The sequence below is a fragment of the Myxocyprinus asiaticus genome, chromosome 30 (assembly GCF_019703515.2).
Source record: "Myxocyprinus asiaticus isolate MX2 ecotype Aquarium Trade chromosome 30, UBuf_Myxa_2, whole genome shotgun sequence".
Taxonomy (NCBI): domain Eukaryota; kingdom Metazoa; phylum Chordata; class Actinopteri; order Cypriniformes; family Catostomidae; genus Myxocyprinus; species Myxocyprinus asiaticus.
In genome coordinates, this window is record NC_059373.1 from 19,225,129 (window position 1) to 19,251,661 (window position 26,533).

The window sequence follows — 26,533 nt, forward strand, 5'->3', positions numbered from 1 at the left end:
CATAAACATTAGATGCATAAAGAGATTATCTCATCTGTAACTGTCACTTACATGCCATTTAGGGCTCTGATGCAAAATGTCAACCCCTCCCCATTTAAAAAGACCAGTAAAGGTATCTGAAGGCCTACCACAAGATAAATTTGCTTGAGAAGCTGAAAATGTGTCATTTAATAAGACTTGTTTTCAAAGAATATACTATATATTGAAATAACTTTTTTACCCAATTGTTTTAAGCATAAATCAAACTAAATTTAGCGAGAATTATGCTTACAACAAGAAAAAACTATTTGCAAATGGGGAAAGAAAAATGATTTAAGTAATTTCTTGCTTAAAGTATGTTTACTGGAAAACAAGAAAAAAATACTGATCAAGACAATGTTTTTTGCAGTGTATTGCTGGTCAAAAGCAATGTTATATTTTAGGGTGTTGGTCCCCAGCAAGACTTCTTCCGTCAACCAGCCTCACCAGAAAACCCATGCTGTTTGACATGGCCAGCAGCTAGACTAGCACCGAACCAGCATATTCCAACCTGGACCAGCATGGAATTTCATATTGCATGCAAATGAATCTCACCTGGATTTCATTCATGTTCATAATGGTCCTTGAGGGGCGCTGTGTGCCCAGACGGAACCGCAGACCCTCGTCAAGAGTCATACCCCAGAACTGACTGTAGTTAGCTGCCCTCCAGCTGGACAGATAAAGAGAGAGAGAGAGAGAGAGAAAGAGTGGGAAAGAGGCATAAGCTTTTCTTAATGCACTTGTTATATATTTAACACCTGTATTGGCACACTCTATTTTGAGTGTGTTATTGTCTGCTAATTATAGAGTATGAGATAACTGAAAGTAAGTTTTCTAAATGGATACCAGTGTGCATCAGGGAATGAGAGAATGCCTGGCACTTACCCATAACCTCTTCTGTTGATTTCCTGGATCATGTCATCTTCTATCAGACAGGCATGATGCTCACATTCCCAACGCCCATTCTGACCACATGTACTGCAGAAGATGAATAAAACACTGTCAGTGAACAGAGCCAAACACTTTGGGCATTTTCCAAACCCCATTTTTGCACCCTTGAAGGGCACTGCGGGAAGGGGACACCATTCGAAAGTGTCGTTCCAAACGAAAGTGAGAAAATACTTTTTTTCATGAAGGGTTCTTCAACAAGACTTTTAGCAATGGGTAAATTCATACAGTAATGTCATGTTCCCTCAAGAGCTCTGTCCTTCAGAGTGAGAAGGGCATAGCGATGATCACTTTCTTTTATAGCATAAGTCCCTGCATTTAAAACCTTCAGTGTACTTTCCTTTAAAGACCCCTTGAAATGGAGAGTGCAGTTTTCTTTTCCCTTATCCAACTGAAACTGGAATGTGGAACATATCAGACGGCAAGGGTTTTTATTTTATTTGTTTTAAATAGACAATAGGCTTTAATTACACCATGACCATGAACCATCATTTGCTACTTTCTAGTTGGTGGCAGAAGGTATTAGGGGGAGGGACATTCTTTCTCTAGAGAGCATTTAATTGGACAATTCTTTGTAGTACAAGATGAGTCATTAATATTTTAGGTCAGTTTTCATGGAAGAGAAAGACTGTTCATTTTAAACGTGTATATCTACTGTAATAAAGATTAATCATCAATGTTTAGGAGTACATTAGCATATAGGATGGCTTCCAAACTAACACACACTAAAAGCACAAAACTTTAATTTTAGTTCATGTGGTTTAACATTGCAGTACTGATTGAAATAACATTTAGATTAACTTTAAGAATAATAAACAATGTCTGTTTAATAAGCAAGGTCTGTTCATATAAGTACTGTAAAATAGAGAACAAAAATGTAGACAAAGGTCAGACAACAAGAAGAGAAACAATGAAGCAGCTCAGCGGAATTCTAAATTCGAGACACAAAACAAGAGAACTGAAGAGAGAGAGAGTAGAGAGAGAGTAGAGGGACTAGGACTGTGAGCCTTTTAAGGTAGCTCTTGAAGAAATGTCCATTTTTAGTCAGTCTGTGTGAGGGGAGATGGTTTAGGCCTGGCATTTGAGAGGAACATGTGAACATTGATTAGAGGAAGAGCAGAAAGGCTTTAAAGTCACAAGTCATTACTATGAATGGGGATGAGTCACATGGTGGAGAATATGACACAGCACACACTGTGATGCACACGGTGCTGCTGTAAAAATTATTATGCAGAACTTTTATGCCATATACAGCATTAAAACAATGTACGGCTCCTGGATGCTGATTGGTCATGAAAGCATTCCAGCCATACTAAAATTCACAATACAGTAACAACTATGACAAATGAGACTTTATTTCTCGCAACTGCAACTTAATATCTCGCAATTGTGACTATTTCTCTTAATTGTGACTTCATATCTCACAACTGCGACTTTATTTATCTTAATTGTGACATTGTGACTTTGTATCTTGCAATTGACAGAAGCCTGACAAGCTGAAATGTGCCCAAAACCCCTCTAAATCCAGCCAATAGACCAGGCTGAGAGACCATCTGAGACCAGCAAAACCAGCTAAGGTTGACTGAAGCTGTATTTTCAGCAGGGAACCAGGTGTGTATGTGATAGAGATATGATTATGCTTTAACACCAGCACTACACATCACTATGCTGACTAAGGAGGAGATCCTACAGGAGCCAGAGGGTCTGCTGCTGCTACATGCCAAATGTATGGCCCAGTATAGTGAGGCCTGAACTCAGGAAATCTCAGGATTACAGAGGTGAATGCAAACCAGGAGGGAACAACAACTCCACTGGGACGGCAGCCAGTATTTCATCAACCTCTTCCACCACAGGAAGCAAAGCACTAACTGTAACTGTTTGGGAGAATGTTAAAGAGATTGGGATAAAATGAGAACTGAAGAGAGGGGAGATAATGTGGAAATGGCAGGAGGAGCCAATCTTGTGGTTGGTGCGATTACACAAAGCACCGTCACGCCAAACTACCAGATAAAATCATATCACATCAACAACAGACTCAGTCAGACATACAAACAGACAAACAAGAAACACAGATGAGCATTTCATGCATGTCCAGTATGCTATTTTACATGCTGAGTTTGCCTGAAGAAAAGTTACTCACATTACAATTTATTCTGATGCAAGATCATGTTGTAGTCTTGATGTGAATTATTTTTATATATCAAGCCAAAATTATCTTTTGTTTTAAAGACCCCATGACATTGCTTGATGAGTGCGGTGGACATATCAGGATTTGATCCTTTTTTAAAGTGTGTAATTTCTCTGCCACTGAACAGAATTGCAAAAACAAACATGTTCTGCTGTTGATCGAATAATCAGAAAGTCCTGCTCAAAACAAAGCGCCACAGTGACACAGTCTTTAAATTTTTCGAGAAAATTAACCTACAGTTGGCTTACTTATAGTTGCCTCTGCATATTAAGTTAGGATAGGAATAAGTATTTCAACACAGTAAAAGTTACACACTTCAGCTTTAAATGGTCAATAGCCTTTAGTTTACATCACAGCCATGAACCATGATTTGCTACTTGCTAGTCGGTTGAAGCTGATATCAGGGTTAGGAAAATTCTCATTCTAGAGAGCATCTGATTGGACAAGATGAGTCATCAATATATTTGGTCAAGTTTCTCGCAATAGAAAGAATATACATTTTAAATGTATATATCTCCTGAAAGGAATTTTGCCAGAGTTTACAAGTACACTGGAATTTATACGGCCTCAAAACAAATAGACGTAGACATAAATCCACAAAGTGAAAAATTCAAAGTGATAAATGAGGTAGCTCTCAGAAATTGAGGGGTAAGTCTGACTCTGAACACTTAATTATTAAGATTTTATCAACCTGACCCTACTAGGTAAGTTGCTTGTACTGTACATGGCCTTTGTCAGCACATGACCCACCCTCAAGATCAGCACTACTCTCAAGAGTGATGCACAATACACTGAAATAGCGTTTCCTTACAACGAATGGTCAAATGCAGGAAAGAGTCAGACCAATAAATACCATAATGTCCAAAATAGATGAGAACAGAGAAATAGAAGAATAGTAGAGAGAGAGAGAAAGAGAGAAGAGAGAGAGAGAGAGAGAGAGAGAGAGAGAGAGAGAGAGAGAGAGAGAGAGAGAGAGAGAGAGAGAGAGAGAGAGAGGGAGAGGCTGAAAACAGCAGAGAGATGCACCAGAAATCAATAAGCAGCCAAACTGCTGACTGCTCTTAGATAACTTTCTGGATCCCACCTATGCTCACACTAAAGGTGTTAATCTGGCTGTGAAGCATATAAATTATATATTTGAGAAATCAAAACCAAAAAAGCACAAAACACCCAAAGCAACTAACAATAATCGAGAAGTCAGTCAATACAAACCAATTTTGGGACAATTGGAATAACCTGAAAAAAAAAAAAAAAAAACGACCAGGAAGAATTGGCAATCCAAATGGAGAAATACGGGAAACCAATTTCAAACACAATTTAATAAAGTAGAAACTGGCACAGATTGTAAGCAAAATCAAATAACTAAACAATTGGAAGTACTAGAACTGGCAATCAAAGATAATAAAAACCCATTAGACTTTCCTATTACTTATGAACTTAAAGAGAAAATGAAAACTCTAAATCCCCAAAAAGCATCTGGACCTGATAGGATATTGAATGAAATGTTAAAATATACCGCCACTAAATTCCAATCAGCCATTCTAAAATGATTCAATGTGATTCTGAGAGTAGGTTACTCCCTGACATATGGAATCAAGGACTGGTAACACCCATCTTTAAAAATGGAGATAAATTTGACCCGAATAATACAGGGGCAATTCTGTGAATAGCAACCCAGGAAAAATATTTTGTAGTATAATTAATTTGAGTCTTTTGGATTTCGTCACAACACACAATGTCTTGAGCAGAAGTCAAATTGGATTTTTACCAAATTACCATACATCTGACCATATTTACACATTACAAACCTTAATTGAAAAACATGTTGTCCAAAAAAAAAAAAAACATTGTTTTTATTTTTGCATGCCTTATTAACTTTAAAAAAGCATTTGATTCAATCTGGCACAATGAATTATTTTACAAACTTATTGAAAGTGGCACAGGAGGGAAAACCTATGACCTCATTAAATCAATGTACACTGAAAGCAAATGTGGCATCAAAAAGAACAAGATTTCTTTCCCAGGAGTGTGGAGTGAGACAGCGTTGCTGTTTAAGCCCAACATTGTTTAACATTTACATCAATGAACTAGCAAACAGTCTGGAGCGATCTACAGCCCCTGGTCTCACTCTACACGACTCAGAAATCAAATGCCTGCTGTACGCAGATTATCTGGTTCTGTTGTCTCCCACTGAACATGGTCTACAGCAGAACCTTGACCTTCTAGAGCAATACTGTCAGACCTGGGCCCTGACAGTTAACCTCAATAAAACTAAAATCATGACCTACCAAAAAACATCTAGATCCCAGGGAACGCAATGAATATTCACATTAAGAAATAACCAAATAACACAAACATCACACTAAAACTACCTAGGACTAAACATAATTTCAACTGGAAACTTTAACCCTGCAGTGAATGAACTGAGGACCCGAATGAAAGCTTGCAGGGCCATCTTTGTCATAAAAAGACAATGTCCTATAGAGATACTTATTAGAATTTGGTTAAAAATCTTAGAATCAGTGATTGAGCCAATTGCCCTGTATGGCAGTGAGGTGAGGGGTCCACTGACAAATCCAAATCAAGAATTCACCAAATGGGAAAACATCCAATTGAGACCCTGCATGCAGAATTCTGTAAAAATATTCTACAAGTACACCGGCACATAACAAATGCACGAAGGGCAGAATTAGGCAAATATCCACTAATTATAAAAATACAAAAAGGGGCAATTAAATTCTGGAAACATCTAAAACTCATTAACCCCCACTCATACAATTATAAAGCCCTAGAATACCAAGAGTTGAGCAAAAAATCCAATCCCCTTTCTCAGCTGGTCTGGAGCTTTAGTCCTGATGCTTCACCAACACCTACTAACCCTCATCACACTGGAGACCTGGACCAGAACAATACTGCTAAACTAATTAGATACAGCCAAATTACAGCACAAATAAAACATAATTATGTCACTTATTGGGAAACTCAAACACAACAACAGAGAAAAATGCAATGCATGGCAGACTATCTGTACACAGTGACAGACAAAAAACAGAGAGCCACCTTAACAAGGTACAGACTCAGTGGACACAACCCCACTACAGAAAAGGGCAGACACAGGAAAACATGGCTGCCACAGGAAGAAAGATTGTGTCCACACTGTGATCAAAACAAAATGCACAAAATACACAGCCATCTGGGAAGATTTTTACCACAAAATTAAACATATTCACAGCACATTTGACCATTTTACAAGCAATAAAAAACTGCCCTTCTTATTAGGTGAATACAAGGACTGCTGTGCAGGGGCAGATTTATGATTTCTGAGGCCCCAAACAACCGACCAAGCTGGGGCCCCATTTTGAAAATTTTTGCTTAAATTACATACAATTTATTTTAAATCATAATTTTAAATTTATCCTATCAACCATTGTAGCCAAGTACATTCAAAATGTTTAATGAAATAAAAATCTAGTTAAAGATAATTAATGTATGTTTTCCAGTTTTTCCACAATACAGTATAAAAAAAGCAATATTTACCTACATAAATTTATACAAAACAATATTTTTGAACAGGGTGTGCAAAACCTACTACTTCACCCAGTAACATTTTGGAATTCAGTTGTTATTTATTAATTTTATGACCCAAAAATTATTTATTGTTGTCCAGTTTGCCATTATAATATGATAGAGTTTTTTATTACTTTGAGGATTTGTTGTATACAATAGTAATATATTCCTGTCTTATTTACTTTACTTTCACCTGGAGTTTATATTCTGATGCTGAGGCTGTATTTTATGTAAGCATTGTAGGCAACATTCGTAACTGTAACAATAAACACACAAAGCATGGCGGCCCCTCGGCACACTAGAGCGGAAGGAGAATAAAACATTGCCGTTTATCAAGCGCTGAAACTTTGCTTGTTGCAGAACAATCTGGAATAATGTTAAACATTGTAACAGTCCCCTCTTTGCAACCTGAACTTGTTCAGAATGTTAAATCTTTGTGACTCCTCTGCTAAAAAAAACCCCAAAAAAACTATCTAGACACAGTGCAACGACTGAAACAGAACGCAGGTGTCTCGGCATGCATTTTTGAAACCTGAAACTCTTATTAACTTGACACAGTGTCTAAAAATGTGCCAGTCCTCCATGAGACACTGAAAAAACAGAGAGACGTGATGCAGCAGTAATGGATGTTCATCCAGCACGAGTTTACACAGGAAAACAATGGCAAGACAGAGCAGACGCAGGCAAAAACACTTTCGGTGTGAACAGCCCAAAACTCATCCATTCGCACTGTCTGTGAATGAGAGCGCGAACAAGTTTGGACCGCCTGTATATTTTTTCATAAATGACAAACCCGAACCCTACTTAAAAAATACATGTACAAGGGAAAGTAAATATTTTAGGATTCGGTGTTGATTTCTTTTTCTAAGACAAATTATTTAATTTCTTTTTATCATTTGTTCCATGTTTTTTACGATTTTTATTCATCTTATGGCCTTCACTAGTTCATTTTTCATGTGAACTATATGCATAATGTTACAAATTTGGCAATATAAAGCTTTTCACAAGCAAGCAAGCACGAAAGAAAGTGTGTTTTAAGCCGTTTGTAAGGTGACTTGTACTGGAGAGACCTGTGAAATCATTCTCCACTTATGCACAATTTTCACGGCAGAGACCAGCTTGAGGTTATGTAGCTCACATAAAGAACTCAAGTCAACATGACATTGTTGCGCAAATAACTGCAATGCCTCTTAAAGCAAAACAAAGATTCATTCAATCAATCACCAATAAACAGATTAGTTATTTTATAGCCAAAGTAAATAGTAGATTGTTTACTAATTTATATTCTATATTCAATTGTAAAATTTATTTTATGGAAATAAAATAATGAACTCCTTTTTGCCGGTCATTAACCGAGAATGTATCCACTGATTCCTCAAACAGCATGAAAGGGAATCTGCTGCTCATGGCTGGTGAGAAGGATTAGATTGATTTTCTATGGAGAGAGCTAATCCTATTAGCATGGGGTCTTATGTAAAGGCAGAGAGAACCAAAGGTTAGTCAAATATTATGGACATATGTATTTGTGCTGTACATGATCCTGCCATGTGTTTGTACTGTTCACACTGTCAGAGTAACGAGGGCGCTACAGGTGAAGCAGATGTTAAGAACACTGGTAGCCCTTTTCCACCGACATGGTTCGGGTGCGGGTTCCTAGGCCGGTACGAATTCTCAAACTGTTCCGCATATTTCCACCATAGTTCATACAATATAATGTACAGTGCATCCGGAAAGTATTCACAGCGCTTCACTTTTTCCACATTTTGTTATGTTACAGCCTTATTCCAAAATGGATTAAATTAATTATTTTCCTCAAAACTCTACAAACAATACCCCATCATGACAACATGAAAGGAGTTTGTTTGAAATCTTTGCAAATTTATAAAAATAAAAAAAACTACAAAAAAAAAATATCACATGTACGTAAGTATTCACAGCCTTTGCTCAATACTTTGTTGAAGCACCTTTGGCACCAAATACAGCCTCAAGTCTTTTGGAGTATGATGCTACAAGCTTGGCACACTTATTTTTGGGCAGTTTCTCCCATTCTTCTTTGCAGGACCTCTCAAGCTCCATCAGGTTGGATGGGGAGCGTCGGTGCACAGCCATTTTCAGATCTCTCCAGAGATGTTCAATCGGGTTCAAGTCTGGGCTCTGGCTGGGCCACTCAAGGACATTCACAGAGTTGTCCCGGAGCCACTCCTTTGTTATCATGGCTGTGTGCTTAGGGTCGTTGTCCTGTTGGAAGATGAACCTTCGCCCCAGTCTGAGTTCCAGAGTGCTCTGGAGCAGGTTTTCATCAAGGATGTCTCTGTACATTGCTGCATTCATCTTCCCCTCAATCCTGACTAGTCTCCCAGTTCCTGCCGCTGAAAAACATCCCCACAGCATGATGCTGCCACCACCATGCTTCACTGTAGGGATGGTATTGGCCAGGTGATGAGCGGTGCCTGGTTTCCTCCAGACATGACGCTTGCCATTCAGGCCAAAGAGTTCAATCTTTGTTTCTCATGGTCTGAGAGTCCTTCAGGTGCCTTTTGGCAAACTCCAGGCGGGCTGTCATGTGCCTTTTACTGAGGAGTGGCTTCCGTCTGGCCACTCTACCATACAGGCCTGATTGGTGGAGTGCTGCAGAGATGGTTGTTCTTCTGGAAGGTTCTCCTCTCTCCACAGAGAAATGCTGGAGCTCTGTCAGAGTGACCATCGGGTTCTTGGTCACCTCCCTGACTAAGGCCCTTCTCCCCTGATCTCTCAGTTTGGCCAGGCGGCCAGCTCTAGGAAGAGTCCTGGTGGTTCCAAACTTCTTCCATTTACGGATGATGGAGGCCACTGTGCCCATTGGGACCTTCAATGCTGCAGAAATTTGTGCCCCAGATCTGTGCCTCGATACAATCCTGTCTCGGAGGTCTACAGACAATTCCTTGGACTTCATGGCTTGGTTTGTGCTCTGACATGCACTGTAAACTGTGGGACCTTATATAGACAGGTGTGTGCCTTTCCAAATCATGTCCAATCAACTGAATTTACCACAGGTGGCTCCAATCAAGTTGTAGAAACATCTCAAGAATGATCAGTGGAAACAGGATGCACCTGAGCTCAATTTTGAGTGTCATGGCAAAGGCTGTGAATACTTATGTACATGTGATTTTTTTCATTTTTTATTTTTAATAAATTTGCAAAGATTTCAAACAAACTTCTTTCACATTGTCATTATGGGGTATTGTTTGTAGAATTTTGAGGAAAATAATGAATTTAATCCATTTTGGAATAAGGCTTTAACATAACAAAATGTGGAAAAAGTGAAGTGCTGTGAATACCTTCCGGATGCACTGTAATTCCGTTACATGTCATCTTTAGCGTAGATGTCGTCTCTGACAATCCTGTTGAGCAATGTAATAACTATGGATTGCATTAATCCGTATGTTGAAATATGTCCTCAAAAACAAGAGTAAAAGCTGTATACAAACATACTGTGATGCACCATGATTGTTTATGTTTGAGGTGGTCACGTGAAACTACCAAGTAGACAGTAACCCGTTACGTCACTGTTTGGCTCTCAGGTCAGTGGAAAAGCACGGTCGGTTTACGATAGGTTCCAGATTGCCCCGGCCATGAACCAGCGAACCACAGGCTCGGCATGAGAACCATTGCAATATCGGTGGAAAAGGGCTATGGGAGATGAGGAATGTGTGTAATCTTTTCAGGACCTGAGGGAACCCTACTGTCCTGCCCAGTGAAGCAGTCCAATGAACACGCTCTTGGTCTGTGGATAATTCCTGCAAACATACAGTACAGTATGTGTTGATATCACACAGTGGCCTTGGATAGGGACTTCCACAGTGCCCTTGGAAAGGTCAAATGATCAGTATTGTGAAAATACTGTTTGGAGTAGGGTTGTTGTGAACTTGTGAAGACACCAACACACTCCACATTACACTTACGTAAATAAAGGCAAAAACCCCATCTGTTTTTAAGTAAAATTTTCATAGAAATATAACAAATTAAATTAAAACGATTGCATGCAGTTTTCAATTGTTTGTTATTTAATCCTCCTGTTATGTCCGGTCATTTTTGACCCATTTAAGAGTTAAAGACAGTGAAAATCAACAAATCTTAATCTTGTATTTGGTAAAAATGCAGTTGAATCCTAAAAACAATAAATAAGCAAAAAATAAGCATTATAATCTACCAGGTCTTTTTTAAACACAAAAAATAAAAACACAAAAATGAGGGGTTAAATAAACATTACTTCAGTTTTCCAAGTAGGCTAATTATTCAAGTAAACAGTCTGTAATCAATTAAGAGCTTAGAGTGGTTTTCTCGTTTTCTTCTCAATATTTGTTTGATTAATCTGAACAGCATAGTAGACAGCAAGACCTAATGCACAGATCTGATATTTTAAAACAAATCCCATTTTTTGTCACACCAGTATACATTCACTTAAAACATACCTAAATGTATTTACATTAATATCTAATATAGACCAGCATTTGGGTCTCGTAAAGTCTTTTTTTACTGTTCACCTGATACCGAAGTACAATGCTTAGTTTAGGAAACGAGTGAATAAGGATTTGTATATGGTTTTGGCTGGATTTCAAACTCACCATAAATTACAGTTCTCTCTGTAAGTTGCTCCTGAGTGAAACCTGTGGCCGTTCCTTTCACAAGAACCTGAAATCAACAAACAACAACAATTGATCATGAATCAGTCTGCAGTATGCCACACACAGGAAGTAGGTTTTAAGGGAAAAGAGTAGGTAACTACTGCACACACAAACATATCGCAAACCTAAACATGTGGATAAAAAGTTAAATCTTTTATTAATGTCTGATGTTGTTTGTTGAGCCACGTGCTACTGTAATCCAGCAGTGGAATGTTTTCTTGGCTTTCCTTTGCTTTCCCAGGGACTCTGCTGTCGTCATGCCTTGACGATCTTAATCAGAGATTGCCACATTGCCTGGCTGAAAGTGAGAAAGCCATCTTTCCTCTCCTCTCAATTCACTAGGACTATTAGTAGGCTATACTAAGTATACACAAGAGAGGAATGTTTTGATGCTAAGTTTAAAGGACCCCTAACAAAAAATCTACAGTTCTGGCAAACTTGCCACAAATTTGCTGCAAATTTGCCACTCATTATTTTCACATTAAAATGAGCTTGTGATTTTCTGCCGATGTTTGCCAGAAGTTTGCAGCTTTTCTCCGATAGTGGTGAACCTGTAGCATACCTTTGGCAACAATAGACAACTTGCAGCAAGTTTGCGGCAAAGCTCATTTACATGTGAAAATAATCAGTGGCGAATTTGCGGCAAGTTTGCAGGAAATTTGGCACGAACTCTCGATTTTTGTAAGGTACATGTTAGCTATAAAGGAGACTATCATATCCTGCCACAGAATCTCAAAATCACATCAGTCATGTAAAACCATCAACTTAAAGATGAAGTGAGTAATTTCTGCACCACTAGCAACACTAAATGGAATTGGAATCTGTTTATTTGAGCCAGGGCATCAAGGTTTGGCTGATGGTTAGCATGAGTAGCTAGCCCCTGCTGATAGGTGCCTGTAACTACCAATCTGTGGGCAAAAAGCTTGTTTTTTCCATTGCCGGCCACTCAAATTTTGCCATGTATTATGATAATATTGCAAGCAAGCAACATATAAATTGCTAGTGACTGAAACTTGTTTGAAAACAAGTAAATTATTTTTGCGGTTCTGTTTGGTGCCACTAGTGGAGCAGAAGTTACACTTGAAGTAATCAAATTTCACTTGTGTTCATTTTGAATCAGATTAAACAACTGAAGAATAATAGGTACAGACATTTGTAAAATATTAAAAAAGTTCTGCATGTTTGGAGGCAACAGTAAATAAAAGGTGGACACTAGTTTATGTTTTAGCAACTGTTCCCTCAAAGTCTCTGAAATAATGGGAAGTGTGAACTATCAGCTGTTATTTTTACTGTATGTGAAAGTACACATTCCAGAGAAAGCACTTACTGATTTCCTGACACTCCCGGTCTGAGTAAGGGTGAACAGTGATCCGTGAAGTCATACCTGCCCTATAGACATAATTGTACCTCATTTAGCAAACATACTTTGCACACATACGTGTTCTGATCCCTCCCTGCCCGCAGTCACCCTTTCACCCCCTCCCTCATTGTACATTACAGGAATTCTTTCTACTGACCTCTCTTCATTGCTCTCTCCCTTCCGCACTCCTGTTCTGCTCCTCATGAGGAGCCCACTGTTCTCTTCCGATTATTAGGTCTTCAATTGAACATTTTACATCTAAGTGGTACTATACAACCACAGAGGGGTCCATGAACCAGGAGACCCTGTTCAAAAGACCAGCATTGCTTGTCACCAGCATATGTTGTTTTGGATGCTGGTCGTTATGGCGTAAAGGTGTCTCCATCTAATACTGTATCTTAACCACCAAGACTCCCTTGGTCAACCAACTTTACCAGAAAGACCATGCTGAGCCAGCATTTTTAGTTGGATGACAGCGTGGCAATGCTGGTCCACCAGCATCAAACCAACACTAACCAGCATAAACCAACCTAAACCAGCTTGGAATTTCTAAGCTGGTATTTTTAGGAGGGGAGGCGGGAAAATATTAACAGAGAAGAATGTGGACTTGGGTTTTCCATTATGTCTCTAAAAAATAACTAACCTTTTCATAATGGAGTTGACTTCGAATATTGGATGCAGGCCAGATGTTTTCCTTTTGTATACCGATGGATTTGACTAGGTTCTTATATTGATTAACATAACTAATTTCAATCTACAGATCCTTTCTACAAGAGAACATAATCATGTATCCTTTTTTGTCTTGGAAGAAACTATAACATGATCAAATCTTAACTTAAACTCTTTACTTTTTAAAAATCATATCTTCTATTGACCTGATGAAATCATTCAGGTTGCTTTTAGCCCATGTTTGTTTGCTTTTTATATGCAAGTCTACTCCTGAACGCTGAAAAACTTTAGCTGTGTACCAAATGACACACTATACACTATGCACTTACAATATATACTTTGCTCTCAGCCATGTAGTGTTTGAATTTTGAAAGTGTAGTATCATCCAAATTTTATGTTTTTTACTTATGTAAGCATTTGCCTTTTAACAGCTAACAGAAGTGACGTTTCAAACACATGCAATGTGTTGTTGCTTAGCTTAGCGCGTTAGCCAAACTCAGTTGAACACTTGTATCTCAGACAACAAAGATATTCACATAGAGTGGGGGGATGGTAAAGCATTACATTTTAATTTGTAAGATACTATCTTGACTAAAGTTTTGCTAGTTGCTACATTATCCATAATTTTTTTTATTTTATTATTTTTATTTTCTCCCCTTTTCTCCCCAATCTGCAATGCCCAATTCCCAATGCACTCTAAGTCCTTATGGTGGTATGGTGACTTGCCTCAATCCGGTTGGCAGAGGATGAATCTCAGTTGCCTCTGCATCTGAAATAGTCAATCCACGCATCTTATCACGTGGCTTGTTAAGCATGTTACCGTGGAGACATAGGGTGTGTGGAGGCTTCATGCCATTCTCCGTGGCATCCACGCACAACTCACCACGTGCCAAACCTAGAGTGAGATCCACATTATGGCAACCACAAGGAGGTTACCCCATGTGACTCTACCCTCCCTAGCAACTGAGCCAATTTGGTTGCTTAGGAGACCTGGCTGGAGTCACTCAGCACACCCTGGATTCGAACTCACGACTCCAGGTGTGGTAGTCAGTGTCTTTACTCGCTGAGCTGCCCAGGCCCCTACATTCACCATTATTTACAATTGTTTTGTCAGACCAACAAAGCAGCCAGTTAACTCCACCCCTTCCGTTACATAAGGCAAGCCGCAATTGGGAACGATTCATCCATGCATATTTGCCATTTAAAAAGATTTAAAAAAATAAAGCGTAACCAAAATGTTATAACTTGCTCTTCAGGTGATATGACTAACTCTTCTCTGCTGACATATGCAAAGCCACACACACACACACACACAAAAAAAAAAATCTAAAGTTCTGACACGCAGCAAATTTTTCCACTCTTTATTTTCACATGCAAATGAGCTTGCGATTCGCTGCAAATATTTGCCAGAAGTTTGCAGCTCATCACCGGTAGTGGTGAAACTGCAGCAAACCTTAGGCAACAATGAAGAGTTTGCATGTGAAAATAATGAGTGGTGAATTTGCAGCAAATTTGCCAGAACTCTAAATTTTTAAGGGCCTTCAAGAGTCATGTACACAACCTTGACATCAAAGCAGCTAATGCAGAGGTAAAGAGCTGTATTCCCTCCCAAAATCCTGTTCCCTACCCAAAACTACCTTGGTTACGTGCCGCTGGAATGAATTTAAATTTTGGAGGAGGAGGAAAAATGGCTAATTTAAAGACTGGGCAAGGGTGAGCAAGAGACAGACACAGTGGGTGTGGCGTCAAGCCTCGGAGAGGCATTTATTGGAAATAATAATAAACGTAAAATGTCCATAAAGGGGAAAGTGTCCAGGGGGAATATTGTTCATAATAAAGAGGGAATCTGGCATCCTCGCGGTGAGACGGGGCTCCGTGAAGAGCAGGGTAGTGTCTATGGAATAGCCCAGGCATGAGCTGGGTCCATTAGCCGCACACGCTCCCCTCCAGGGTCCACGGTGCAAGGGGCGGTGGCATCCTTGTGGCCTGACTTCCCAGGCCTGCAGCAGGCGAGAGGGGAAGGCAGCCCGGCCTCTAGCCCGTCGGACGCTATGTGTGTTGTTCTCCCCCGGTGACTCATTTAATCCGTCTGGGGGTCCGAGGAGCGGGTCCGGTGGCGCATACACTCATCCGAACCCTCCCAGCTCTGGTCCTGGGCGTGCGAGGGTGCCAGTGTGTGCACATGTGGAGATTTGAAGCCGACTCCCCCGAGAAGAGGTGCGCTCTGCGTTTTAAAGACAGCGGTGATGAAGCATTATTCACATCAGGCGTGCTACATTCACCGCTGTCAGAATGAGGCTTATTAATTATGCACCTCTTCTCGCTCTCTTGCCCAACTCCCGTCGTAAGCCTGGCTGAAGGCGGCCCCAAGAGGCGGGGTGACGATGACGAGACGAAGGGGTGGATCATTCCGCCACAAGGTGATCACAGCTGAATACAATGTGCGTCAGATACATCTGTAGTTTATTCATTATTTAATGCAAGCATCTTGGGATGTACAGCACAAGTAAGTGTTCTTTTTCCCCTTTATATTTAGTGTATTGTGATTCAAAATGTTGAAATAAGCAAAGACCTGCTTATGTGCTGTGTGCGTTTGTGGGCTGGTTATGGATTAATGTTGTCAGTTAGATCATTGTTCGGTTTTCAAGTCAGTGGGGCATGGTGGAAAGGGTGTGTGTGTGTGTGTGTGTGTGTGTGTGTCGACTGCAAACTGGCAGGTCTGCATCCATTCCGGTATGCAACGTTCACCTTTCACAATCCAATCAACAACTGATAGATAAAATCAATTCCCCCCTCAATTTTTTGTTTTGTTTGACAAGTCGTTTCAGTCAGAAATACATCACAATACTGAAGAAAAGCCGGTCGCAATTTCCATTTCATGCCGATTTTAACCTACTACTTGCAGGGCCGCTAATAAGGGGAGACAACTAGACCTTTTGTCCGAGGCCTGGGCTTGAGTGGGGCCCAGACTGAAGGAGGGGCCCACAGAAAGGCTATTCCATATTGTAGAGTGCATCTAAATGCATTCAGCGTGAAACACAGATATATAAACACGGAGACATTGCGCAACAGCATTGATGGGATAACTGTCCCGCTGAATACATTTTGTACCTAGCCCAAGAATTACTGGAGCCCTGACTACTCACACTACTTACACTACAAAATAACGTAGAGCAGTGCAGAAGTGTGCAGTTTGGGACGTGCCTCTAGACTTTTGTTGCCCAATAAAATGCTCTGTAGTACGAGAATGTCCCTCCTCCTGCAACCCACTAGCAAGTAGCAAATCATGGTTCAAGGCTGTGATGTAACTAAATCCTATTAGCTATTTTCAAAACAAAACAAAACAAATTAAAACAAAGGGATAAACCTTTTGACAGGTTCCATCCAAATTTATGTTACAACATAGGAAAGAAAACTAAGGTCTTTAATTAACACTGCTTACTGGGAGGATATGGAGGAGTTGTTCCCAGGCAGTGGCTCCAGAAGTCGGGACAGCAGTCGGACACAGTGCGGTTGCAGAACAGGTCACAGTAACAGATGGTGTCCAGGTAAGGCACAGTGCACTGGTCATTTCTGCCTGGGCAGCAGCCTCCTCTCTCCTGGCAGTAAGAGCCTAAGGGATCCCGGATCCCCCTCAGGTGCAGCGGGCTGGCCAGTTCTCTCTTAGTGCGGGACTGAGTGCGTACCGACATCCCCCATTCCAACAGCAGGGGGAGCAGTGTGATGAGCATCAAAAGCTTTGACATTGCTTACCTGTCAAAGACAAATCAATACATCAAAATATGGTATTAGCCATTGGGCTCAAATTTTCAATCAGAATTCAATTATGAAAAATTAAAAACATTACAACATTATGATCCATCATGCTGCAAAGAAAATTCATGACAACAGTTATGATTACAACAGAAATACGATTTGTAACGTTTGAATGGATACAGAAGTAACAGATACTGAAAAATTGTTTTTGATGATAACCAGGCCAGAGCAATGTGATTCCTAACTGTGTCTGGCTGTGAGCCAGCAATCTGAATATAAACAAGACTTATAAACAGACCATCTTCTTGTTCTTATTTAAATAATGCACTCATCCTGCAAGCACAATAAAACCATGGCGACAGATGACCATAGACATAGCAGAAGATACTGTAAAGAAGAACCTGTAAAGGACTAAGAGAAATCACACAAACAGATATATTGTTCATACACTCAACATTTGTCCACAGGGCAGATCATTAGGGACTTTAAGCAACAGCTGCCTAGTGCCTACAGGACGGCTACAGCGTTCAATGTTCTTGTGTGCATGTGTGACTTGGAACTCACTTCTTCCTGATGTTGTACTATAACTGTCAACTACTGGAGAACCCAAGTAGGTACTGCTGCAGGCCAGAGATCTCCAAAATTGGGCCAGAATCTCTCAAATAGAGCATGGTTTCTCCTGAAGCGGGCGGGGTTACTCCAAAAGGGGGTTGCGCCAACTCCAAAAGGGGACGACACCTCCACAGACCGTTAGGTTTAGGGAAAGGGTTAGGTAATGGGCTCCCTATATCTTTGCTGGCGATTTGGAGCTCCCGCCCCTTTTTGGAGCTCTGTCTGGAGCTACACACTTCTCAGAGAATCACTACTTTGTCATAGTCGATAGTACGTGACAGATTAGGTAGGAAAATGTGATGTTTTATAAGAGATTCTGTGAAGTGAGTACAGTAAGTAGCCTAAACATCCTCCTCAAACATCTGTCGAATGTATTACCTACAGTTGGTTAAAATATACTTTAAATAAAAAATAAAATATATATATATATATATATATATATATATATATATATATTACTAATAATATAGAGCAGTGGTTCTCAACCTTTTTTTGATGAATGGCCCCCCCCCCCCCCCGACTTTGTTCCCTTATTTTGGTAATTACAAACAGTAGGCCTACTCTAAAAATATGTAAATCAATAAATACAAAATATAAAAATTTAGAAGTTGTAGAAAATTTTTATTTTATTCCCTCACGCTGCAATGACCAGAGGTGCGCGTTTAAGAGCTCGAGACCGGTCTGTGAGGAAAAACACACCTGCTTTGTGCTCGCTGAGACATTTTTTTTTTTTACACTCCGGGTTTTGGACGCGCAAGTAAACATTTGCAGGGTAAACCTCGACAGCGGTGAATGGGAGTGAATGGGAGATCACAGCAAATATTATTTTCACTTACCCATTTGCTTCAAGACCAAAAGAAAAAATCCACTATTATGTTTTTAATGACTTTCCAGAAGAGGAAAAAATAGAGAGCAGTGGCTTAAGACAGTCAGATGGGAGAAGATGCCAAATTCCCTGTCACTCTCTCAGCAGCTGTAATCGAAACCCCCTCGCAGCTGTGGCAATTCATTTTTAAAACTAATCCCAGGGTAATATAACAATAAGCATAATGTTATACATTTACACTCAATATTTAAAACATTTATAATATAATTTTTTTTGTTGAGATTTACGCTGCTAAATAAGGCGGAGACGCGTCATCACATTCTGTGAAAAAGGTCTATTGAGCCACATCTACAGAGCCATACAGGTGCATTAGCCGAGGTTCTGCCTCTGCCTGTGTATTTGACGCTGCTAAACCAGATACTTCAGATGCGTCGCTAGACTTCAAAATGAGATGAACCATGGTACGTCTAATTGGCAGTTTTCTATTTCTGGTCTCGAGACGCGAAATAAAACTAAACGAAACGAGCGATAAAGATGGAGAACAACAACCATTTAAGTGTTATGGAGTAAAAATTAATTTCAGGGTCAACTTGTGCACTTGTTGGCTGTAATAACAACTCAAAGTATTAATGATATCAACTTAACTAACCTCGGACCATTGCTTCATGACATCTACACATGTTTTTGACAATTTTGTACAAATGTAATACCTTAAACATTACATTGCCGCTGATGCAAGTGAAAACACTGGAGACCGAAAATTGAAAACAGTCAAATCGTGGAACACTCCCACGTTCAGGAAAAAGGTGAACAATGGCATCGGTAACTGTAAACTATTGTGTTTGAGTGATGCTACTTCTGCCTGTCCTGTTCAACCTGCTCCGAGCGGGATTCGAATCAGCATCTCTGGCATGGTAGGCGGGTGCGCTAATGAGGAGGCTAAAGGCTACAACCTCTAGCGTCAGTCGCTAGTGCACCAATTGAGGCCAGGGGAGTGAAGTTTACACACACTGCACAGCACATACCAGCTGGCTCAGATTACACATCCATGCCCCTAGGTGTACGTGTAAGTCTAAGACAACATGCATAAAATATTACTGAGTGCACCTTTAACAATTTTTTTATTTCTTGGCTACGTTGGTTGATGAGTTTACTTCTGGCCACCATAGTCGTCCCATCTGCAGTTGTTGCTTAAAGTCCCTATTGTCTTGTGAGGCCCCTGAGCACACGTTTTTGGAGGCCTCACCCACCTCCTCCGCCCCTATTGTACTTTAAGCAACTGGGGCCCCTAGTAGTCCGCTAGCACTTAATGTGCCAAGGGGCATAGGGGCCCTAGGGATCAGTGCTTTGAGTCGTATGGCCTGAGGATCTGGAGGTCCCTGACAATCTGAGGCCCTGAGGGCACTTGCCCCATCTAAAATCCAACACTAAATCCATCGCTTGAAACAAGAAACTGCAAGAGTTTCTTTGGCATGATTGCTCTATAGTGGTGTGTATAATAGAAAGGGCGAGGTCTGACTTAGGTTAAATTACTGCAGACGTCCAGCCCGGTCTTTATTTACTTGTTAAACTGTCCAGGAAAAGACTCACAGGAGTGAATACTGCTATGTAAATGTCGTCATACTCAAGATTCTCCCCACTTTTGAGGAAGAGGACAAAGGTCAGATTCCCCACTGATGACTAAAAATGACTTAATTGTCTGTAATTGTCTGAGATAATTTGTCACATTTGCACTAGTTGAACCATGTGTAAACAGGTATTTAAAGTTATGTTATCATATTTCAACATGCTTTGCACCGCCATGGATCACATATGAGAAATAATGTCTGTGGAAACTTAACGGGATAGTTCACCCAAAAATGCAAATTCTCTCATCATTTACTCACCCTCATGCCATTCCAGATGTGTATGACTTTTTTTCTTCTGCAGACCACAAATGAAGATTTTTAGAAGAAAATCTCAGCTCTGTATGTCCTTACAATACAAGTAAATGGTGTCCAGAACTCTGAAGGTCCAAATATGACATAGAGGCAGCAAAAAAGTAATCCATACGACTCCAGTGGTTTAATCAATGTCTTCTGAAGCAATCCAGTCACTATAGGAAGTGTAATCGAGCTTGAAATCACGATCGCCAGGATCACTGCTGTTAAGATTTATAGTGAAAAAGGAGTTACATTTTGGTCTGTTCCCACCCAAAACCAATTGGATCGCTTCAGAAGACATTGATTAAGCCACTGGAGACATATGGATTACTTTTATGATGAATTTATGTGATATTTGGACCTCCAGATTTCACTTGCATTGTTTGAACTAACAAAGCTGAGATATTCTTCTAAAAATCTTAATTTGTGTTAAGCTGAAGAGAGAAAGTCATACACATCTGGGATGGCTTGAGAGTGAGTAAATGAGAGAATTTTCATTTTTGGGTTAACTTTAAGGAAACCTATAAATAAACCAAAACATTTGCTTAATCCACTAGGCGGATTTCCATATAAATACAGAAATGTACATTGTTTTTTTATTCAGCATGCTAAAAAAACATATGTAATTGCATAATTACTGTGCTAGGATAATTTATGTTTTGTGTTCATGCTGCTAATCTATTTAGCTACCTGGTTTCTCTTAGATTTGAGAGGTATTTTTGGAGATATTTGGCTTAATACTACCACCCCATTATGGCTATGCACTTCTGTTAACTTTTAAACTGTTTATTAAAATGTCAGAACAAGGATGGCCCTTTTAAGAACTTAAGGGAAATTGACCTGTTTATCTTCATGGTTCAAGAAGGGAAATACCACTATCAAACTAATGGAGCCAAACTTATCATTGTTACAGAAACAATTACTTCCTGCAGTCAAAACCAAGAGAAAGGCTGTCGTAATAGGGCTGTCCACTCTTTCATTATTTTTTATACCAAATATGTGTACTACACTTTAATGTCTGTTTATACATATAATACACATATATTGTCAGATATATATGCATTTTGTTTTCTTTTGAGAATGGCTGTAAAGTTTAAGTTGTCTTTGCTAAATGTAAATAATAAAATGCATCCAACCATATAATCGTGCAAAGTTAGGAAAGCAAAATACTGTAAATATACTGTATTTATCAGCCTTTAAAAGGGAGGAGGAAATGTTCCCATATCTTTTTGCTATTGATGTCACGGGCTGTGCGTCCAATCAAACTCTACAATATTTTGGTGCACATTCATCTGACACTTAGTAGAAGTTAGCTAAATTTGGTAGATGCCAACATGGACAGGCTGATTGACATTTCTTCATCCTCAAAAAAAGAAACCATGAACCAAAATAAAAATAGTAATAATAATAAAAAAAATAAAATAAAATAAAAATAAAAATAAACATGAACAAAACTACACAGAAAATACTACCAAGATTACATAGTAAGTTCACCCAAAAATGAAAAGTCTCTCATCATTTACTCACCCTCATGCCATCCCAGTTGTGTATGACTTTCTTTCTTCAGCAGAACACAAACAAAGATTTTATCTCAGCTCTGATGGTCCATACTGTGCAAGTGAATGGTGATCAGGCCTTTGTAGCTCCAAGAATCACATAGGCAAATCCATACCTTCAGAAGCAATATAATAGGTGTGGTTGAGAAACAGATAAAAATTTAAGTCATTTTTTACTCTAAATCTCCACTTTAACTTTTACTTTAGAAAGTCACGTGTGGTGCCTGTTTAGTTTCACATTCACATCTGAAAGTTAAAGTTAAAGTGGAGATTTAGAGTAAAAAAGAATTTAAATACTGATCTGTTTCTCACCCACACGTGTTATATCGCTTCTGAAGATATTGATTTAAACATTGGAGTCATAAAGATTACTTCTATGTTTGCTTTTATGTGATTTTTGGAGCTTCAAAGGCCTGATCACCATTGACTTGCATTGAATGGACCTACAGAGCTAAGATATTTTTCTAAAAATCTTTGTTTGTGTTCTGCTGAAGAAAGTTATACACATCTGGGATGGCATGAGGGTGAGTAAATGATGAGAGACTTTTCATTTTTGGGTGAACTATACCTTTAAAAAGAGGAGAGACTTGACAAAGACAAGGGGACGGTAAGAAAGTTGCAAAAATGGCATCATTAATTACCCAATCAATGCACCAAGCACAATACCCTCCATGCAAGCACAGAACAGCCCTAGAAACAATGTCCATTGCAGTGCAGTTTTCTGCATGACTGTGCCTTTAGTTGACCAATCCACAGCCTCAACACATGCACACTCTCTAAAGCATATAGCATCAGTGTTGTTGAGGCAGTTCTGTTTAGAGACACTCTCATTGAGGGTCTTTCATGAGGGAGATGCCCATTTGACCCTGTTGTCAAGGCGATCATTCCATTGAACATCAGTATTAATGTAGCTATACAGTGAGTGGAGCATGCAAACATTTAGACTTCTGAGGGCCACTTGATGCTGTTTCCCTGCAGTGAGACTGCAGCATGTAGAGACATGTTGACTTTTATATCTTACAGTACATACTGCCCGCATGACGGTTTGATGTGAAGTAGACAGTAAAATGCTGCTACTACACACGGTACTGAATTACATTGATCAGTGATAGATAATCCCTATCATCAACACTTTAGATCATGGAATTCAATCAATGGCCTAAAAAAATAAAAAAAATTTCATAAATTTCTTTAGTATTTACTTCTATCTCATATCTGAGATGGATGTACAGGTGATTCAACACCAAACAGAACAGACTATAAAACAAATCTTGTGTGCTGGATACAGATGTGTTACAGATTTAAACTTCTTACTCAAAAGGGGGTACTAAAAAACTTTGGTTGCTTAAATAAGCATTTAAAATGAATTAAATTAGCCAACCTTAAAAATAAAGCACCTTACATTTAAGGAGGATATTTAAAATACATGAATGTTTAAAATATTAAAAAACATATGTATATTTAAAATATTTAAATATAAAATATCTAAAAATTTAAATTCTATATTAAACGTATTTATTTTTATTTATTTTATAATTATTTATTTTGTGACCTATTTTACATAAATATTGTAAGTTGTGTGATTTTAGAAAGAGAAATAATACAGGATAATACAGACACATAACGGACTTTGAGAGCCATGTCTAGAATCTTCCAATTGTAAAAATGTAAAAAAAAAAAAAAAAAAACAGAAAGATAGTGGACTAAGGAAACATTCTAGATGATTTTGACCAGGCTTCTCAATAATACTACAGGTCTTTGAGTTGTCAAATGAGTTTAATGCTTTAAACACCCAACTATTCCTGCTATAATGTACATGTAATATTCTAACACAGAAAGGTGAAAGCAACAGTGGTGCTAAAAATCAAGCACCTGTTCTTCTCCCATTGTGCTAAACTGAGGTATATTTGTTATCACATTCATTTTCCTTAAGATATTCCTTTGGCTCTTTAACTCTTACAGTAATGTACTTACACTTTTTCCATTTTCAATACATCAATTAATCCTGAATCATTACTGGCATACTCCCAATAACTAATCTCAATTTCAAAATCACTTACGAGAGTTACATAACAGATTTAACAAGGGTAAACTTCTCAGACTATTAACTATATTGTAACTTTCATCATGTTACAATCTGTGCCAACAACCTAAAAAACTTAATGTATAATATACAAGAATATTCCAGTTTCAAATAACCATCAGAAGTAAAATAGTCTTAACAATTTTAATTTCTCTGCCTAGCTTTAATTAATAAAATCTCATTCTGTGTATATGCAAACACAATATAGTCAGTGTCTGTATAGAGCCTCAGTCTGTTCCTCTGATCTGCGCACCTGTCTGCCACACTTGAATTAGAAAGGGAGGAGAGGAGGTTACACAGAAAGCACAAGAATTAAATAGCTGAAAAACATCCCCCACCTTGCTGAGTGAATTAAATTCCTTCCTGCGTTATATCCAGTGGAAAAATCAACTCCATGTGAAAGTACTTTAACACAGTTGTACACACACTCTCTCTCTCTCTCTCTCTCTCTCTCTCTCACTCACTCTGCCTTCTGTATGGCCCTTAGTCACACTCTTACTTTTCCTTCTCTATATAAAGCCCTCCGACCCACCCCTTCTGGTTTCATCCCCCCCCTCCCACCCACACACCACACTCTCAGATCTCTCTCCCTCTGGGACATGGAGCCACTTCAGGTTAAACAGTTTCCTGTTTTTGTGTGTTTGAATGAGTTTTGGAGCACCTTATCTTTGCATGCCACACTTTTCCTGTTGGTTAATTATGAGGCATACTGTTATCTATTCTGGTTCATGCCACTGCATCTATCCCTCGCTCTATTTCTGTAGTTTTCTTTATACACAAAGGTCAGTTCAGAGTCCTTCCCTCACCACCTGCTGGTCACAAGGGCAACTACAGTCACAAATTCATTCACATCATTTGCTGGATTACCACCTACAAATTTGTTCAGTCAATGGCTATTATTCACTGATTGTTTTTTTTTTTGTTTTGTTTTTTTAAATGTTTTATTATTATTATTATTATTATTATTATTAAAGAAATTAGGAAAGTTTTCAATAATGAATTTAAATCCTAAAGTAATGCTGATGCAATTTGAACTGTAAACCAACATAATTGTAACCACTACTAAATGGGATTAAACAAGATTCATATAATAAACCTCTAAGACTCAAATAAGATCTAACTGAAATTTGGTTAAATAAATAAATAAGCAAGTGCTGATACACCACAAAAAAAGTATGCCTTTATCAGTATTGTTTTGCTTTCTGGTAAACATACTGTATGTAAACATCCTTAAAGGCATAGTTCAGCCAAAAATGAAAATACTGTCTTCATTTACTCACCCTCACGTTTTTCAAATCCGTATGACTTTCATGCTTCTGTGATGAATTGTTAGAGAGCTATGTATTAATTTTTACACAAAAAAGTACAAATTAACACACTATACATCCTATTGTGTATAAACCCAAACTAGCAAAGCATTAATTACAACAATGTTGGGAAAAATATGCAAGTGCATGTTATGGCTTCTTAAGTAGGCATCATAAATGGGTATCACTATATATAGGAATAAAGTGCATGTAAACCAAGTCAAGTGGTCTAAGACGTAAAATAAATAAATAAATAAATTGGCATACTGCCCTAAAGATCTATGCACATTGTACAGTATATTTCACAGCAGGCATATTTATAGGCTTTCATAATTACTAGGGAGTCTGGGGCCCATCAAGTACACAGTCTCAAGTACTATGATGTTGTAGGGTGGTTTAAAATTATTTATTTTATTTATTTATTTTGCAAAAACTGCACCAAAGCATTCATTTCTGGTGATTTTAGGAGCATCATTTGAACATTTTCTTTAGTAGCCTATATATATTGTGTAGCATTAATGAACAGACTAAAAACATATTGTCACTTTTTCACATTACACAGCACAAGATGAAGTTTATCAAAGATACCTTTCTCAAAAGCCTGCTGTGGCAGTATCATGGTACAATGATGGTACAATTTGGTAAAACTTTGGTATTTTTATTATATACAGTAGGCCTATATCATGGTATTTATATGGAAGGCTACTCCAAAGAACATGTCCAAAAAAAAAAAAAAAACATGGTATTGGTTTGGTTTTGGTATTTTTAAGCGTTTTCATGTAATGTAAGTGTTTTGATACACTTTTATTTAGAAAGTATCTTTACCTGCAATAGACAATCGTTCACATGCTGCACTTGCACTCGCACATGATCTTCATCACTGGCAAACGACTGAATGCAGCTGCAGGTCTTTTTTTATGGATTGTTAAGTAAATATTCACTTCATTCAGCGTTGTTTTTGTTCTCTCACTTCTAAAGCATCCCATTAATGTTTTACTGCATGACAAAGAGCTTCAAATGATTCAGCCCACATGTTAGACAAATTCATTGAGAAGAA

General features: G+C 38.7%; 1 protein-coding gene across 1 annotated transcript in view; it reads right to left on the reverse strand.

The window, feature by feature from the left end:
• Positions 1–24,644, reverse strand: part of tinagl1 (tubulointerstitial nephritis antigen-like 1) — a 50,786-nt gene extending 26,142 nt beyond the window's left edge. Inside the window, exons 1-5 of the mRNA XM_051664334.1 lie at positions 24,508–24,644; positions 16,857–17,167; positions 11,326–11,392; positions 904–996; positions 574–688 (exon numbers count right to left, since the gene is read on the reverse strand). Of these exons, the coding sequence (XP_051520294.1) occupies positions 574–688; positions 904–996; positions 11,326–11,392; positions 16,857–17,160 (579 nt within the window). The 5' untranslated portion in view covers positions 17,161–17,167; positions 24,508–24,644. The remainder of the gene's footprint in view (positions 1–573; positions 689–903; positions 997–11,325; positions 11,393–16,856; positions 17,168–24,507) is intronic.
• Positions 24,645–26,533: the final 1,889 nt, after the last annotated feature.